The sequence below is a fragment of the Chanos chanos genome, chromosome 8 (assembly GCF_902362185.1).
Source record: "Chanos chanos chromosome 8, fChaCha1.1, whole genome shotgun sequence".
In the NCBI taxonomy this organism is placed as follows: domain Eukaryota; kingdom Metazoa; phylum Chordata; class Actinopteri; order Gonorynchiformes; family Chanidae; genus Chanos; species Chanos chanos.
Window position 1 is genome coordinate 20,787,774 of NC_044502.1, and position 17,687 is coordinate 20,805,460.

The following is a 17,687-nucleotide window of genomic DNA, read 5'->3' on the forward strand; positions in this document are numbered from 1 at the left end:
TGCTTGTTTTAGTTCTCTACTCAATCCAAGTGCCACCCTGACCGATCTTTTAATCTCATTGTGCTTTTTAAGAAGATTTCATTAAGTATTTATCTGTAAACTTGACAGAAAAATGTTGTTAAAATTGTAATTATGTCAGTGTTGAAAAATAAGCATTTACTGATACATCAGCGTTCGCATTTCCTCCTTAAGATGAAATGCTCTCATAAAGGAGAATTTGACCTTACGCTGTATCACAGGTAATCTTCCAGTTTTACTATGGGAGTGATTTGTCTGACTCCATAGTGCTGAGACAGACTGCAGCTATAGGCCACATGTATTTAAAACACTATAGCCATGTTTTGGAAAATGTTAAAGCTGTACTGATTAGGGTGAATTTCAGCTGAACTACTTCTTCATTGAAACTCTTTTCTATGTTGTCCACCAAAGCCTTTTATTAAATATATGTATACAGTAAATTTAAATAAATTAACTAAACTTAAAAAAATCATGCAAACTCATTGCCTTGAGTTAAGCAAGTAAAGTTACTTAATAAAAGCAATCTTGTTTTAATTATGAGTGACTATTTTTCAGTGACCCACACTTTCACAATGATTAATATTTACTAATACAGAGAAGCATTTTCAACTTGTGCCAGCCAACTTAGCAACACTCTGTATTTATTTGTGTCCAAAGCTTACACACTAAGTATTCTTAATAGCATGGATATAAGTGCATTAATGAGTTTTAGATGAGTTAACAGTAAGTGATGCTCTCTAGTAGAATATACTGTGTCGACTTTGACTTTCTCTGGAATGATGATGCAGCTTTTGACCGCATGGGTAATCTGAACCCCTCTTCTCAGCTTTCACTCTAACGATATTGGATACAGCAATGAAGCCAGATACCAGACACAGTGATAACGCAATTTTCGCCATAAAACCGCGGAAAATTCCAAACACTCTCTCTTTCCAGCTCTTCAATTCTCCAACTCCCTAGTAGCGGCTCGCTCTATCAGCGGCTCGCTCTAGCAGCAGCTCGCTAGCAGCGGGTGTCTCTAGTGGGTGTTCTTTCCTGCATACAGAGACTCCGTTACTCTCTGGCATTGGATCTCTCGGGCGAGTGATCCTATTGGGATAAAGAGACACCGTTTCTCTGCCGAAGAAAAGAACAGGGAAACAATGAAGTGAGACATTTGTACGGCCAGATGACAGGTCAGAAGGCTCGGGCTTGGTTGAGGAAGCAGCGGGCTCAGGAGACGGCTGATCATAAACAGGTGGAATGACAATACTGTCTCCAACCGATGACTTTACCGGTAGCCCAATCTAGATGGGGGTTGTGTTGAGATAACAAAGAATGACCCAAAATCAGAGGTGCATTAAGGGAGGAAATCAGATGAAACTGAATCAACACAATGGTTATAACCTAGTGGAAATTCCAGTTGAAAAACCAGTAGCTAGTCTATTGGGATGAACTAGTCTCTATTGGTCTGTACTGGTTTCAATTGGTTCCAACTGGGTTTTCAGATTCTATTGGTTTGCCCAGTTAAGAATACCAGTTGAAACCGTTTAAAACCCGTTCAGACCAATAGAGCCATGGACAGTGGCTGCTCCACCGGTTCCACCCAGTTGAAACCAATAGGATGTAACTGGTGTTGTCTGCTATTCATTTCAACTGGAAACAATTGGTCTCAACTGGTCTAACAAACCCAATACCTGCACTTGGTGAGAAAGTGCTGTACATTGAGAATGCGCTCAAAAATAATGAAATATAATGAAATGAATTGTTTGATTCATCAATTAACAACGTACAAAGTGCACTAAAGAGAATACATTGGGGTTTTTTTTAAATGTCCAGTCATTTGTAAAACGTTTGAACCATTAGTGTTTCTTTTAAAAATAAGTGTTTTTAAATTGAACATGAATTCATACTCAATTTAAAAACACTAAGGCAGCACTGGATGGGAGGTCACCGCCATTAAGAACGACAAAGTATGATTTTAAAAGTGAAATTCTGTATTGTACCATTATCAGCGAATGTTGTATGCCTGGTTATAACCGTGTTTAGGCCTATTAAGTAGCCTAGAATTTGACACTGCCGTTTAAATGTTTAGAAATTTCCATCCTCCAACGTACTGTATAGCCTATTAAATCAATTAAACAAAACATTTCCTGAGGTACTGTACTGCCACTTAAAAATGATTTTATATTCGTATTTTTATGTTTCTATATTTTCTTTATGTTTACATTTTGTAGTTATATTTTAATTCCTTCTATGTTGCTTGGCACTCTGACTCTCGTTGTACATTTACGATGACAATAAAGGCATTCCTTACATTTACTTGTTGCCTGTATTTCAGTATTTTCTGTTAAATTGTTATTATCAAGGTGTATATATAGATTGCAGTATACAAAGGTGTGTGTGTTCTCAGCCTGTGTGGACGTGGTGGAAGTAAACTGTTAAAACATAAATTGCATGCAGTGATGTATTCACTATAATTACAGGTTCCACCAACTGAAATTAGTTTAATCCATTTAAATGCCAACTGTAACATTTCACACACCACGTGAGTTCACGTGAACTCAATAACCCAGTTGTCTCCAGCTAAAACCAGTACAGACCATCTGAGACCAGTTCAGACCAATACATTCCAGTAGAAATTTCTATTGGTTTTTCTACTGGGCATTCCAGTTGAAACCAGTTGAATGTGTTTCAATTTCCCTATAAAAACCAATAGGAACCAGTTGAAATTGCTATTGGTTTTCAACTGTATTTCTACTGGGATTTTTTACTGGAATTTCCACTAGGTAATTACCAGAAAGGACCAGAAATAGTGGCTCTGAACGATGAGTCACACGGGCTAGAAGTCGTCCATCTAATGCGTTGGCGTTCACAGTGTGAGCGAGCGGCTCGAGTGAAATTCTGGCTTGAGAGGCTAGGGTAGCATCCATGAAATTCTCATCAGCTTCAGAGTCTACCAACGCAAGCAGGGGTAAGGATTGTTGTTTCTAGCACAGTGTTGCAGGCAATTGCATTCTGGGTCGTGAAATAGGGGAGGCCATTCGGCTCACCAGCACCCCCACTGCAGCTGGTGAGCCTATTATTTTGGGCGAAGAGAGCAGGTGGCAAGAAAGTGACTGGTCTGTCCGCAATACAGACACTCAACCGCTCTCATCCTGCGGAGACGTTCGGCTACTGGTTTTTCAACTGGAATTTCCACTAGGTTATAACCATTGTGTCGATTCAGTTTCATCTGATTTCCTCCCTTAATGCACCTCTGATTTTGGGTCATTCTTTGTTATCTCAACACAACCCCCATCTAGATTGGGCTACCGGTAAAGTCAGTGGAGACAGTATTGTCATTCCACCTGTTTACGATCAGCCGTCTCCTGAGCCCGCTGCTTCCTCAACCAAGCCCGAGCCTTCTGACCTGTCATCCCAGAATATCACGATCTAGGTGATTCACGATCTCCATTTCCGCAACGTCCAATGTATACTTGTACGGTAAAGAGGTAGTGTACACTCCGCTTTGGTAGGTGCTTGTGTGGCTGTGATCCACATTTTAACCTAGAATAGAATGTGTTTATCCAGCTTACGATTTGAAGGCTGCAGCGAGGAAATGCTAGCACCCAAAGTACTATGCCCATTGAGTCGTTCACTGCTACTGCGGTGGTTAATGCAGGGGGACTTAGCATGCCGTTGCTATACCACCGTCGACCGGCTTATGTCACCTCAGCGTTCCTACTGGCGGTGGGAATGCAGGAAAAAAGCCCTAGGGCGTATGTAGTTCTAGGTGAAGCTCCCCAGGGGGTAGTTCCTATCGAATAAGACCCTATAACTGTTCGGTCCAAAAGCGCCTACTGTCAATATGGGAGAAGGCTTCAGTCCTCTCATTAACTGTGAGAAAGGACTGGTTTCAGGACAAAGGGTCTATGGACAGAGTCTGAACTAAGATAATGTCACTTAATGTGGACTTTCAAAAATATTAATGTGTCATAACAAACACTTCATTTCACTCGCTGCACTGATCTATCCCTCAGTTAAAACATATTAGGTTCACGGTGAGGTTATCAGAGTGTTTTGTAAAGTGACTCTATGATGGTCAAAGCTGCTGTATTGTTTTAACAAGTTCATCATTCTTTATTGTCTCTTTGTCTCCTTGTCATTCAGAGTCAGGAGATGGGGAAATAGAAACTATTTAGTCACTAATCCTGAGCAGCTCAGCTGACTCAGTAACATTGTTATTGGACATAGAGAAAAAAAAATCAAGGGACAGTTTCACGTGAGATTTTGTTACATTTTGTCTTGGAGACATTTCAGTATGCAGGATTTGGCTTTCTATATTTTCTATGATTTCTATATTTTAACAATGAAATTTTATAGATGAAAAATTTTTATTTATTAAATTTGTTGATTCATTTAGACATTTCAAACTTAAATTATGAATCCCTTAAGCATTGCGGTTGTCAGTCGTCAACAGATGAATTGTTACATCCCCCGTATCATACACATTTTGTATTTCATAGACCATAACACTGGGATAAGACAGGACAGTCCACAGCTCCATGGTTCTGTTGTATAATAAGCTGTTGACAGGTGAGTAAATCAGTCAAACATGCAGCTGATGGGTTTGTTATACAGACCTTTAGTAGAGAGTGAACTGCTGTACATTGTCCTCTGGAAATTCAAATGCAGATTGTAGGGGAAAATGATTTTGTTCTCTTCTCTCTTGTTATTCAGTTATTCTGAACTGTCTCGTATTTGTACTCATATACAGAGTTTATTTACTTTTTCTCAAAAATGACATTAATCAGGTCTTTTTAAAATTGTGCAAAAGTGAAAATAATGATACAAAAAAACCTCTCATGAGAAACCACTTCTTATTATAGATCATGCCTAATGAAGCCTTTTCCCGCAATATTTTAAGCAAAACAAAGTCTTCTGTGACTTTAAAAGAGATTCCATTACATTCTCCATGAAGGTACTCAGGAGTCAAGCTATTGTCACATATAAATGTATAAAACTAATAAAGCAATTCTGAAATTAATTCTGATATATGCTTTTGGGGGAATCAGTGTTACAGAAAACATTTGCTCTTGTTTGGCATTTTCTTTCAAACAGATGGGTGACACTACATTTGCATAAAGTAACTGAAAAGTATGAAATGGAAATGAAACATTTATGTAAAGGACTTGAAAATAAGAGAGGGGAAATTCCCCATGCTTTAACTGTAGTATTGCACCCAGCAGGTTTTGAGGACACAGTCCAGTAATGTTACACTTCTCAAATTCAGAATCAGAATTAGAATCACCTTTATTTGCCATGGTACATTACGTGTACAAGAAATTGTACTTGGTGTTCGCCATGCGGTTCACAAAATACACAATAAATATACAATTAATACACAATATATACAACACTGTGCAATACAGGACCTGCAATATACGTATTATAGACAATACAATTCAATATGCAGTACAATGTACAATCTGCAATACACAGTATGATATACAGTACAACAGTCAACACCAGGATAGTGTGTGATGTAATTTAATTGATAGGTGCTAAATGGTAGATGATATATAGAATTCACAGTAGGTCAGTGGTGTGTGGTATGAATGATCGATACAGAGGCACAGAAGGTGGTAATGTAGTATGAGTAGTCAATACTGAAGGCACAGTGGTTCCACATAAATACAAATACAACTGTAACCCCCTTCTTCCCTGGCGCCAGAAGGTACTCACGAGTCACACTCCTGTTGATATAATAAAACAGAATCCTGGGTTCCCTACCATTGATGGTGAGCTAGCTGGATCTCCTGTTTACCACTAAAATTAGGACCTGCGGGTCTAGGGTTAGAAAAGGTGAGGATTGCAGATACTAATGGACGATAACAAAAGGAAAACCTAAGTAAGATGAGAATAAACTAAATAGAGCAGTGCCTCCGCTGAAGAAATACGATACCAGTGCTACCTGGCAGAAAATATGTAGATCTTCAGATATATTTAATATAAAAGTAATAAATGCAATGAATGATCCCTACTATCGGTATTTCAGTTGAACAACAGTAATGAAATGACACGTTGATGAAATTTAACAAATTGGTGACATTTATTTTACCCTTTGTAACTTCTCATGAAATAAAGAAGTGAGTGTTGTGGGGCCTAGCTGAATACTTTGACCGTCACCAGACCTCTTTGGTCTCTTAGTGAGGTGTAGTGGTAAAATACGATCACAGGTATATATTTTGTTAAGTGAATGGAATGTGTGGACATACTTTTCATCTTGTGTTACGCTTCTCTCACTCAAACACTGGTTTATCAACCAAGCTCTCACACACCTGCCCCACTGTTTTAGAGAGTTCTCATTATCTATGGGCGTCAAGGCCGAAGGCCCTTGGCTGCACGGGTATATCTGTGTGTGTGTGAGACCTTTTTGTCAGTCTTCCACCATCAAGACTCAGTCTTCCACCGTCAAGACTCAGTCTTCCACCGTCAAGACTCAGTCTTCCACCGTCAAGACTCCGTCTGGGTGCCTCTCTGATGACCTCCTCTCCGCTTTTGCTGTATACGCTACCTTTTACTCAATAAAGACAAAAAAACTACCTTAAGTCATCGTCATGCCTGTTTATTATTTTCAACACTTTTAAAAACATTAATGCCCAACAGTGGGGATATGTTCTTGCGTGCATGTATGTGTGTGAAATGTGCGTGCGTTAGTGAAAGTGTATGTGGATGAGAGCGTATGGGCGTGTGTGTGTGTGAGAGAGATTATCTAACATGAAATAACAAATATACTTTCAAATCAGTTTTGTCACCATACCCAATTACGTGGCAACCTGACAAATAATAACTCTTATCAAAAGAAAACAATTGCAATCCGAATACTCTCCCCGCACTCGCTATGCTAGGCAACCCACTAACTTCACAAAATGACAGCGAAACAATACAGTTGTAACACAGCGGTCTCAGATTACAATGGATACTGATCACAAAACAAAATACACTGAACACACAAGCAAAAATTTCGACTCTTCACTACACCTTACAAACTTGCAATAAACCGTTGGGGTCTGTTATGTTGGTGCACAATGAGACAAACTCACAGTTCGTGAAACTCCGAATGGAGAATGAGATCCGACATAGACGACATCAAAGTTCACTCACTTGGTTCTGCAGTCGCGCTTACCCTGCGGGACGAAGGACAGTTTAGCCTCACAAAATAAACCCTGTAAGCTCCTCTGGAGCAGCAGTTCCTCAGCAGATCAGCTACAATGTGGCTTCACAGGCTGGCAAAGTCCGCTTTCACTCGATCTAGTCCCCGGTTTCTCCGACAGAAAACTTCGTGGCACCAAATCCAACTTCCCTCTCCACTCCGCCGTGCAGCAGTAGCTTCTAGATGCTGGCTTAATGTCTCACAGTTTCTGATTGGCCCAACACACATCACAACTTTAAACTCGCGCAGGATTGGTTACATCATTAAGGTTTTTTCACAAGTTGCGGGGCAACACACATTATTACCAAATAAGTAAAAACAAAGGATTATGGTAGTTGTAGTTACTTTCAATATACAACGTACAGAGCATTAACATCAACCAAAATATCACTAATATCAGAAAGGCATTAACAAAGTTTTTTTTTTTCTAAGGACCTTACACAACAAACAGTGCAAGAATTCAGGAGGTGTTGAGAAGTACTACCACTTTGGGATAGAAGCTGTTTTGCTGTCATGTGCTCTTGCTCTTGATACACCTGTACTGTCGTGCGGAGGGGAGTCTTACAAACAGGCTGTGGGCTAGGTGGGAGGGATCAGCCAAGTTCAAGTTCAAGTTCAAGTTTATTTAGAGCCCAATATCACCGTTTACAGTCACAAAGGGCTTTACAGGCCACAACAGTCAAATCGAAATATGACAGCAACCCCTGACTTAATCCTCATGGCGAGGATGGCAAGAAAAAACTCCCCAAAAACCCAAAAGGGAAATGGGAAAATGGAAGAAATCTTGAGAAGGACCACAGAGAGAGGAGACCCCTCCTTGGCCAGACAGGTGTGCAATAGGTGCCGACCACGTGGGCAGTTACAATTGAAAGTAAATTGGGGCATGAACAAAGGGGATGGCGATGTAGACAGGAGGCTGACATGGGGATGAAAGATGATAACACCAGGATAGATCGGTGCACAGGGCGGAAGGAGTCAGGACCACTGGTGTCTCAGGAGTAGCATGTGTGGCTCGACAGAAAGAGAGAGATAGAAAGAAAGAGAGAGAGAGAGAGAAAGAGAGAGAGAGAGAGAGAGAGAGAGAGAGACATTGTTAGATGTTCATTTCCACATAATGGTTAAGGTAAATATACATCGTGTGCCGAGTGCAGGCAGAGACTCCAGCAAGACTAGCTAGTACAGCATAGTTAAAAGGGAGAGCTAGAAGGTAATACGGACATGATGGCACTCTGGGACACAAGGCGGCCACCCACTCCACAGTCAACAAACCTGAGTGAACATGTTAGAGTGGGGGGGCGACAGCATCCAAACATCCCAGTTCACCAAACATTCTATGCCTGAGAACCCTCCAGATCTGCTCCTTTGCCTAATAAGGAGCTATTAACAAAAGACTTGGCTAAACAGATAAGTTTTCAGCCTTGACTTAAACATAGAGACTGTGTCTGAGTCTCGGACATTAATTGGGAGGCTATTCCATAACTGTGGGGCTCTGTAAGAGAAGGCTCTGCCCCCTGCTGTAGCCATCATAGGTACCAACAAATAGCCTGCACCTTTTGATCTAAGTTGGCGTGGTGGATCATAAAAGACCAGGAGTTCGCGCAGGTACTGTGGCGCAAGATCATTTAATGCTCTATATGTTAATAGTAAGATTTTATAATCAATACTAGATTTGACTGGGAGCCAGTGCAGTGTGGATAAGATAGGGGTGATGTGATCATATTTTTTGGTTCTAGTGAGAACTCTGGCTGCTGCATTCTGAACTAACTGTAGCTTATTTATACACCTATTAGAACATCCAGACAGTAAGACATTACAGTAGTCTAACCTAGAGGTAATGAAAGCATGAACCAATTTTTCGGCATCTTGAAATGACAATGCATTTCTTATCCTGTTAATATCAATCTTCCATGCACATTTCCTGGAGTGGTGTAGGTCCTTGATAGAGGGCAGGGGGCCACTGATGACCCTCTGAGCCGTACATACGACTCTTTGTATTTTGGCCTTGGAGCAGGCGGACGTGGAGTCTTACCAGACAGTGGTGTGGTCAGGATGCTGTCTATGATGACCCTGTAGAACTGAAGCAGGATGTGTGGGCTAACATGGACTCTTTTCAGCTATATCTGGGCCAGGACGGCTTGCCATCATTGATGGAACAATGAATTGTGAACTATACCAGCACATTCTAAAGGAAAATGTCAGGACATCTGTTCGTGAACTGAAACTTAAGAGAACGTGGGTCATGCAGCAAGACAACGACCCTAAGCACACAAGTCATTCTACCAAAGAATGGTTAAGGAAGAACAAGGTTAATGTTTTGGAATGGCCAAGTCAAAGTCCTGACCTAAACCCTATAGAAATGTTGTGGAAGGACCTGAAGTGAGCAGTTCATGTGAGGAAACCCACCAAAATCCCAGAGTTGAAGCTGTTCTGCATAGAAGAATAGGCTAAAATTTCTCCAAGCCAATGTGCAGGACTGGTCAACAGTTACCAGAAACATTTAGTTGCAGTTATTGCTGCACAAGAGGGTCACACCAGATATTGAAAGCAAAGGTTCACATACTTTTGCCACTCACAAATATGTAATAATGGATCATTCTCAATAAATAAATGACCTCTACAACTCCACAACAAAGTATAATATTTTTGTCTCATTTGTTCAACTGGGTTCTCTTTATCTACTTTTAGGACTTTGATGATGTTTTAGGTCATATTTATGCAGAAATATAGAAAATTCTAAAGGGTTCACAAACTTTCAAGCAGCACTGTACATCCAGATAGCTAAACCCTCTAATTCCCATCAGGCTCATTGGGCATTGTTCTTTAGTCGTTTCAGTTTCAGGCTCACTTATCGCCCTGGTTCCAAGAGTACTACACCTGATGCTCTTTCTCACCAGTATGTCTCCGATTAAGCCGATTGTGGCTGCTGTTACTCCATGGTAAAAGAGACCCGACGGACTCAACCTGACTTAAGCAATTGTTCCCCTAATCGTCTCTTTGTGCCTGACTTTGTCCATTCCCAGGTTCTCCAGCAGGGGCACACTTCCCGATTCGCCTGCCATCCAGCCATTCGTCGCACCCCTTCGCTCCTGAAACAGCATTTCTGGTGGGCCACCATGGATGCTGACACCGGTGCCTTTGTGTCCGCCTTTACTGTGTGTTCTCGCAGAAAAGCCTCCCACTGGCCACCTGCGGGGCTGCTTCCCCCTGGTCTGTCCCTAGTCGCCCCTTGACTCACATTGTTCTTGACTTCGTCACTGGTCTACCTTCATCCCAATGCAATGCAGTAATACTCTCCATTATGGATCATTTTTTCTGAAGCTGTGCACATTGTGGCTCTCCCCAAACTTCCTACAGCTCACGAGATGGCCGATCTCCTTATCTATCATGTCTTCCGATTTCACGGCATACCCTCTGGCATCATTTTGGACCGGAGACCCCAATTCATCTATCAAGCCCGAAGATCCTTCTCTCAAGCCCTTGGCGCCTCGGTGAGTATCTCTTCAGGTTTCCACTCACAGACAAACAGACAGACTGAACAGGCCAGTCAGGACCTCGAAGCAGCTTTTCGCTGTGTCTCTGCGCAGAATCTGTCCTCCTGGAGCTCACAACTTACCTGGATCATGAATGCCCACAACTCTCTGACCAGCACTGCCACTAGGATGTCCCCTTTTGAATGTTCTTTAGGCTTTCAACCCCCTTTGTTCCCCGCTTAGGAGGATGAGACTGCTATACTATCTGTCCAGGCCCATCTCAGCCGATGCCACAAGATCTGGAAGGATGCCTGTTCAGCTCTGTTCTGTTCCGCCGACTGCAATAGATGCATCGCTGATCACCACCAGACTTCTGCACCCGACTACCAACTAGGTTAAAAAGTTTGGGTGCCTTCTAAAGAAATTCCACTAAAGACAGACTCTCTAGCCCCGCTGTATTCCTTTTGAAACTGAAAGCATCATTAATCACTCTGCTGTTAAATCCAAATTTCCCCAGCTCCATGAAGATTCATCCCACGTTAAAACCTGTATCTGTCCATGTCTGTTCCATGTCTCCCAGTTAAAACCTGTATCTGTCAGTCCATTATTCAGACTTCCATCACAACCATCCAGATAAGCCTGGTGCCCCCCCGGAGGCTCTCATTGAGGGGGGTTGCTGTCACGGTTGCGGCCGTGTTTCCTGTTATTCCTTATGCTTCTAGTGTTTTCCCTCTCCCCTGTGTCTCCTGTGCTCCCCCTGTTGCTCGTTTCTTCACCATTTAGAATTGTGAATTCTTACCTGTTCTCGTGTTTTCTGTTTGTTTACTGAACTAATCCTTGTCTCCCTGCGCCCAGGATCTTTCTCTTGCCTGCCTGTATCTCATGCTTTCCTCTCGCCTGCTGACCATTCATCCAGCCATGCTCACAGCCTTGTCTTCACTCATCTGCCTTGTCTACTTCACTAGCAACCAGTTTCCTTCTGCCCTCTGCTTTTGCCCGCTGACATCCACACTTCCATTCTCTGAAACTAAAATAAACCTAATCTCATTAATTCTAAAGCGGAGTCTGCGTCCTGCGTTTGGGTTTTCCCCATTGACTGCAGCAATTTCTGTTTGTTTTGCTCATGAGGTTTCACACAGAAAATATTTCATATTGAATCCTGTGTCAGTATTTCTCACTGAGACATGCCTGAGTAGTTTTGGTTCAGCACTGTAGCTCTTTGTGTGACTGTGAGTCTCTAGCACAGTAATAAACAGCTGTGTCTTCAGCTTTAAGGCTTTTCACCTCTAAATGCAGAATGTTTTTGCTGGTGTATTTGGTGATGGAGAACTGGCCCTGGAGAGACTGGGCATATGCTGTACCAGTGCCAGTGTCAATGAATCCAATCCACTCTAGTCCTTTCCCTGGTTTCTGACGGATCCAGTGCACGTTATAGCTGCTCATAGAGAATCCAGAAACAGTACAGGACAGAGTGACAGACTGTCCAGGATTCTTCACCACAGACTCAGATGAGGTCAGTGACTGTCCACAAACACCTGGAAAAAAGAGAGGATTAATATCAAGTCATCTGAGATTTTTTCATCTCAGAGCTTCTTAGTAAAAATATATTTCTCACTTGAAATGAAAGCCAGGATCACTCCATACTGCAGAACATCAATTTTTACTGATAAATGTCAAACTGCAGCAGTGTGACAACTTGTCAGCTCTTTAAATACCCGGGAGAGACTATATGTAAATGAGGACTGAATGTGGTTCTTAGTGTTCTGGACAGGATTTGCTCAGTCAGATTGCAAAAATGAAAATAAAGACAATGACTTTTTATGGGAAAAATGTATTCATGGTTTTCACTGAATATTACACACTCCATGACATAGAACTAAGCCAAATTTAAACAGAACACTTGGGAACATATCTTCAAATAACCATTTCCTCTTTAAGACTAAGAGGTAAAGCATAAATATTTCTCCCCAATATTACACAGTCTCATGTTTTCTGTGAAATGTCTTATGCACGCTTTGTTACATGTGTGGTTTATCACAAAGGAGAGGAGTTGTGGAGGTCATGAATAGAGCCCCTCAGCCGAATACCTTCTCAGCCTCAGTGGAGGTCTCTGGAACACAAATGAATTTAAAATATTATTTGAAGCTTAGTGAAGAAAGCATTTTCTTGCAAACTCTGCCATAGATCATCATCACCCTTAATATTTCTCTAAAACACTCAAAACCAGTGAACAGACCACTGTTGGCCTGGTATGGGCGGGTACAGGCTTCTCTTTTTGTTTTGCATGCGATGGCCGTCCATGAGTTCTTCTCTGCTGTTTGGTGTCTCTGTCAGAACTGCTGTTAAAGATTCCAACATCAGGAAGATTTTCAACTCTCTGATGATGCCATCTGTTGCTTTTGTTTTTCAAGGACAACTTCACATCTTCAGACATGGTGATCTTTCTCTAACCATGCAAAACTGTAGTTTGGGACAAGGGCAGAAAACATTTGTTATATTGTTTTGCCAAATGACTATCTTTTCTGATTCAGCATGATGAGGCGTGGCCATGTGCAAGAGCTGAAACAAGCCATCAAATTGGCGGCATAAAGAATAAAACATAATGGTTATAATTGTTACATAATGTTTGGCTTGGGCTGCTTTTCCAGAAAACCTTTGCTTTGAGTATGTGCTCATGCAATGTCATCACTGATGGCACAACCACACCAATTATAGTGTGTTGCTCATACCTTGATGCTTTAGCGAATGGCTCCAGGATATTGACTAGTTCTGTTACCTCTGTTTGTACCACCTTGTGAAAATGGCATTATGTATTGACCTGCTCTGTCCAAATGTATCTTCAAAAACCTCCTAGAATTGGGGATCTGTGGTGCAGAAAACTCACAGGCTTTTTGTGTTTAGCTATTGTTGCCCTCAAACCGCGTAGTTTCTCCAGTTCATCTTTCACAATAAGTTGTGGTGAATGTGTGGAGCACGTTGTCCAAGGTTGGTGTGCAAGATTATGTTTGTTACATTAAAAAGCATGCTTTGGAGGGAAGATCACTCTACTGAAGAGTATTATCAATGAACTCTGTACCCTAGCTCCAGTGTGCTTACTTTTCACCTGCTCAAAAGCGATGAGGCTGGATTTTGCTAAGAAATCAACAAGTGTTTGAGCTGTTACTGTCATGAAAGAATGACACATACGGTCTGTCCAAAAGTTCTGAGTGCATGCAACACAATGGGCCTTTGCTAAAAACTTCCTCTTCTCATGAAGATCAAGAACATCTCTTGACATTGAGCTGTCATAGCCTAATAATTCTGTAATGTGAGTTGTCATTGTAATTTACATTTCAAACATGTGCAGTTAGGGTAAATGTCTGGTGACAAGAGTCAGTGCGGCAAAGTCACAAAGTAAATTATACAATGACCATTTCAAATAGTAAAGGAGATTAATATAATGGTTATGTATTATAATGGTGTCAGTGTTGAAAGTTTCATGTCATGAGAGTTAGGTTACTGCTTCTCTGACGGAAATTTAAAGTGACCAGATCTAGCTGGATGTGGCAGTTCAGGCATTGACATCATCCATCTCCTCAGGGAACACTGCCTACCACTGGAGTTGTAACTGACTGGCCCTGCTATGCAATGCTTATGTTAGCCAAGCCCTTTAACAAACAGGAAATAATATGAAAAAAGCATGGTAGCTGCATCAAAAACAAAGAAAGTTACCTCATGAATGAAGATGTTGCACCCTTTGATTTGTTGATTGAAATGCTTGGTAGGTTGCCTAGCACTTCTTGTTTGCGGAATCATCTTCAAAGTTTTCTAATATGAATTTCACCAGCGCAGGCTGTGACATTTCTAGATAATTGGTGAGATGAAAGAGAATCCACTGTCCAAGTTCCATACCTTACCCAGGAGCCTGTCTGATCCTTGCTAAATAAAGGTCACTGAATGTGAATCCAGAGATTGTACAGGTCAGTTTATGATATCTGTGATGGACTGGCGACCTGTCCAGAGTGTTTCCCCGCCCTCCGCCCAATGAATAGGATAGGCTCTAGCACTCCCGCACCCCTAATTAGGATAAACGGCTTAGATAATGAGTGAGTGAGGTGAGGTTCTCCAGGTCTTTTAAATACAGCTTCAAACTGAGTGAATGTCTGACAATAACTTTCATATAGGAAAACAGGAAAAAATAAGCCAAGAGAAACATCAGCCACCGCTAATGTCAATTATTGTCAAATGTCTGTTTGCTATTAATTTAAGAAAAGCTGAGAACTCACAAGATGCAGCTGCCAGCAGCAGTAACAGAGGTAAAGGGGACATGATTTGTCCTGAACAAACTAGTCTGATCTGTTTCTCTCTGTTCTCCTGAGAATCAAGGACTGCTGTTGGTTCATTAATACACAGACACTGTTAATGAAAGGAAGAGGACTGATTTGCATAGAGTGACAGTAAATCATGTCCAGCTGAGTGTATATGTAATGGTTATGGTACCCTTTATGCCATCCTGTGGTAAAGTGGATTATATCCATTTTGTTATGAAATGGAAAGGAGTACTGGTGACTGACTAGTAAGGGACTGAATCAAGAGAAACAGACAACCAAAGCTCTGTTGGTCACAGCATCAGGTGTTGATCTGAATAGCAATGTTAAGTGGGAAGGGAACTGGGTTAAACAGCAGAGTGAAAGATGCAGGAAGACGTGTGTGTGTGTGCATGCATGTATGCATTAAAAGCGAGTGGGTTCATTTAAAGTAGAAGTGATTCAAAACTTTCATATCAAACCGAAAAACCTCAATTCAGTTGCCACGGATATTTGTCGCATCTCATATACATATTATCATAGTAATAAGACTAGACAACTTTGGAATATGTCATGGCCTGTTGGGCCTGGGATGTGGTGTATGGACCCAGAAGCAAACTCTTGTGAGATCTCTCAAAACGGTAATTTGAATGATCAAAAATGTCAGCAAATCCGAAAACAGCAGGCAGTTTTCACAGTCAAAAAAGGGAAATCCAGAGTCGGCACATAGGTGATCAGACAAAAGGCAAAATAGAGGCTTAAGCAAAAATTTGTGTCAAAAATCTAGGCAAAGTTCATTAACCAGAGATCAGTCCAAAATCCAATCCAAAACACAAAAAGGGCAAACACAGTACTCGCAGAACACAGGCAAAGGACAGAAAACATAAAAATCCAGAATTCTCCAAAAGCAAAAAGGCTTGACAACAGCAGAAATCCAGAAAACAGGCAGAAGTCAAAAAACATGAGCAAGAACCAGAACAGACATGAAACAACACGAGAGAACATTCCAAAAACTGGCAAGATAATCTGGCAAGGGCTGAATGGGTGAGCCATGGCTTTTAAAAACAGTCTAATGAGGAGATGGTGAACAGGTCAGTTGAGGGAAGGCTGGTGATCGGTGTGACTGCAAAAACCTGGAACCCAGGAACAGGACTCAAACCGCAGAGAGGGCAAACGTGGCTAGACAGTGGACGGACCGGGCTGGATTGTGACAGAATATATATCACACAATTAAACTGCATAACAGTAGCCGAAACCACTATATTGGACAAGTAATTTAAATTTAAAATATGCAGTTTACAATGTAATCAGTCCAAAAGCAGCACTGAGTTGACCTGCTGCTACACTGGCAGCCTTGCTTGTGGAGACATCCTCAGTAAGGGTGAGCTGGCTTTTCTGGGATTCTGCTTGATAAATACATTTTTTCCCAGTCAACTCCACTGCTTTCCCTGGTTTCTGGGAGATCCAGTGCCTGATGTGCAAAGCTGTCAGGCATAGCATCATTAAACTTACACCTACAATAAAATAAATAATAAATCAATAGGATTTTTACTATGAGTACAACAAACACAATTCTAAGAGAATGCCAGTCTTTCATATATAAATATGGATCAGTTTGAAATAAACTCCGAGTGACTGAAAGAACACACTGACCTGTGTCTGAAACGCTGACTCAACAGTCATCCACAGATTAGGAGTGTGAAATAATTTGACCTGAAAGAGTGAACTAAGGTGAGAAAGAAATAAGAAGTTGATTAGATGTATTCATATGTACCCCATTTAGACTGGTCTTGGATGAGAAATCCAAGGTTTACTAGGACCCTCAAATAAAATGCATGAATAGAGATTTATGAATGAACAAGGATTTATGTGAAATATATAACACTGTAAAGTATAAGGCTGTAGGTAAGTGTTGTTTTGAAGCTGTGTGTGAGGTTTTTGTACAGCTCCTGTACTAGATGGAAATACTGTGTGTCGCGGGCACAGTAATATACAGCTGTGTGTTCGGTCTGAAAGTTCTGCCCGTGTAAAAACACTGTGTTATTGGTTCGCTGGTGAGTGTGATCTTGCTTCTCAATGAATCTGTGGTGCCGCTGCTACTGCTGCATATGTATCAAATCCACTGCATTGCTTTGTCTGAAGTTTGACTTACCCAATTGGTACAGTAGCTTGTGACTGAATAACCTGTGATCTTACAGGAGATGGAAAACGATGTTCCAGGTTCAACAGCCATTGAAGCAGGCTAAATACACTCAATAGAATAAGCTCAATAAGGTCAATAAAATATTTCATTATCAAATGTTTTAACAAATCTCTTAATTTCAACGAGTCTATCCAGCATTTGACTCACAAGATGCAGCTACCAGTAGCAGCAGTAGGGAAACAGAAAACATGCTCATGTTGACTCTGAATCAAGCTACTCTTCTGAACTCAGATCAGTTTGGAAGCCCCTAAATACTTCATGACCGTAGATACCAGAACACTAATATATAGAGAGACATTTGCATGCAGACAGAGATAAATATGTCAGTCAGTGTGAACTAGGACAAAGTCCTATTTTTGGTGCATCTAAACAAGCAAAAAAAAACCCAAAAAAAAACTCAATTGTAAGGATACATATTTTATATTGTACATCCAAAATTTTACTGTTTTATTTAGTCAAACCTGGCAAAATCCCCAGACACAAATTCTGCATCACTGCGTGAAAAGAGGTGTATTCGGCCTGGAATACATCTG

At 41.2% G+C, this 17,687-nt stretch overlaps 1 gene segment (V, D, J or C); it reads right to left on the minus strand.

Annotated features, from left to right (window-relative positions):
• Positions 1-11,868: 11,868 nt before the first annotated feature.
• Positions 11,869-16,451, minus strand: LOC115819439 (Ig heavy chain V region 914-like). The segment is given in 3 exon segments: positions 11,869-12,200; positions 12,281-12,328; positions 16,286-16,451. Coding segments are annotated over 3 exon segments (546 nt in total).
• Between the last annotated feature and the right edge of the window lie 1,236 nt (positions 16,452-17,687).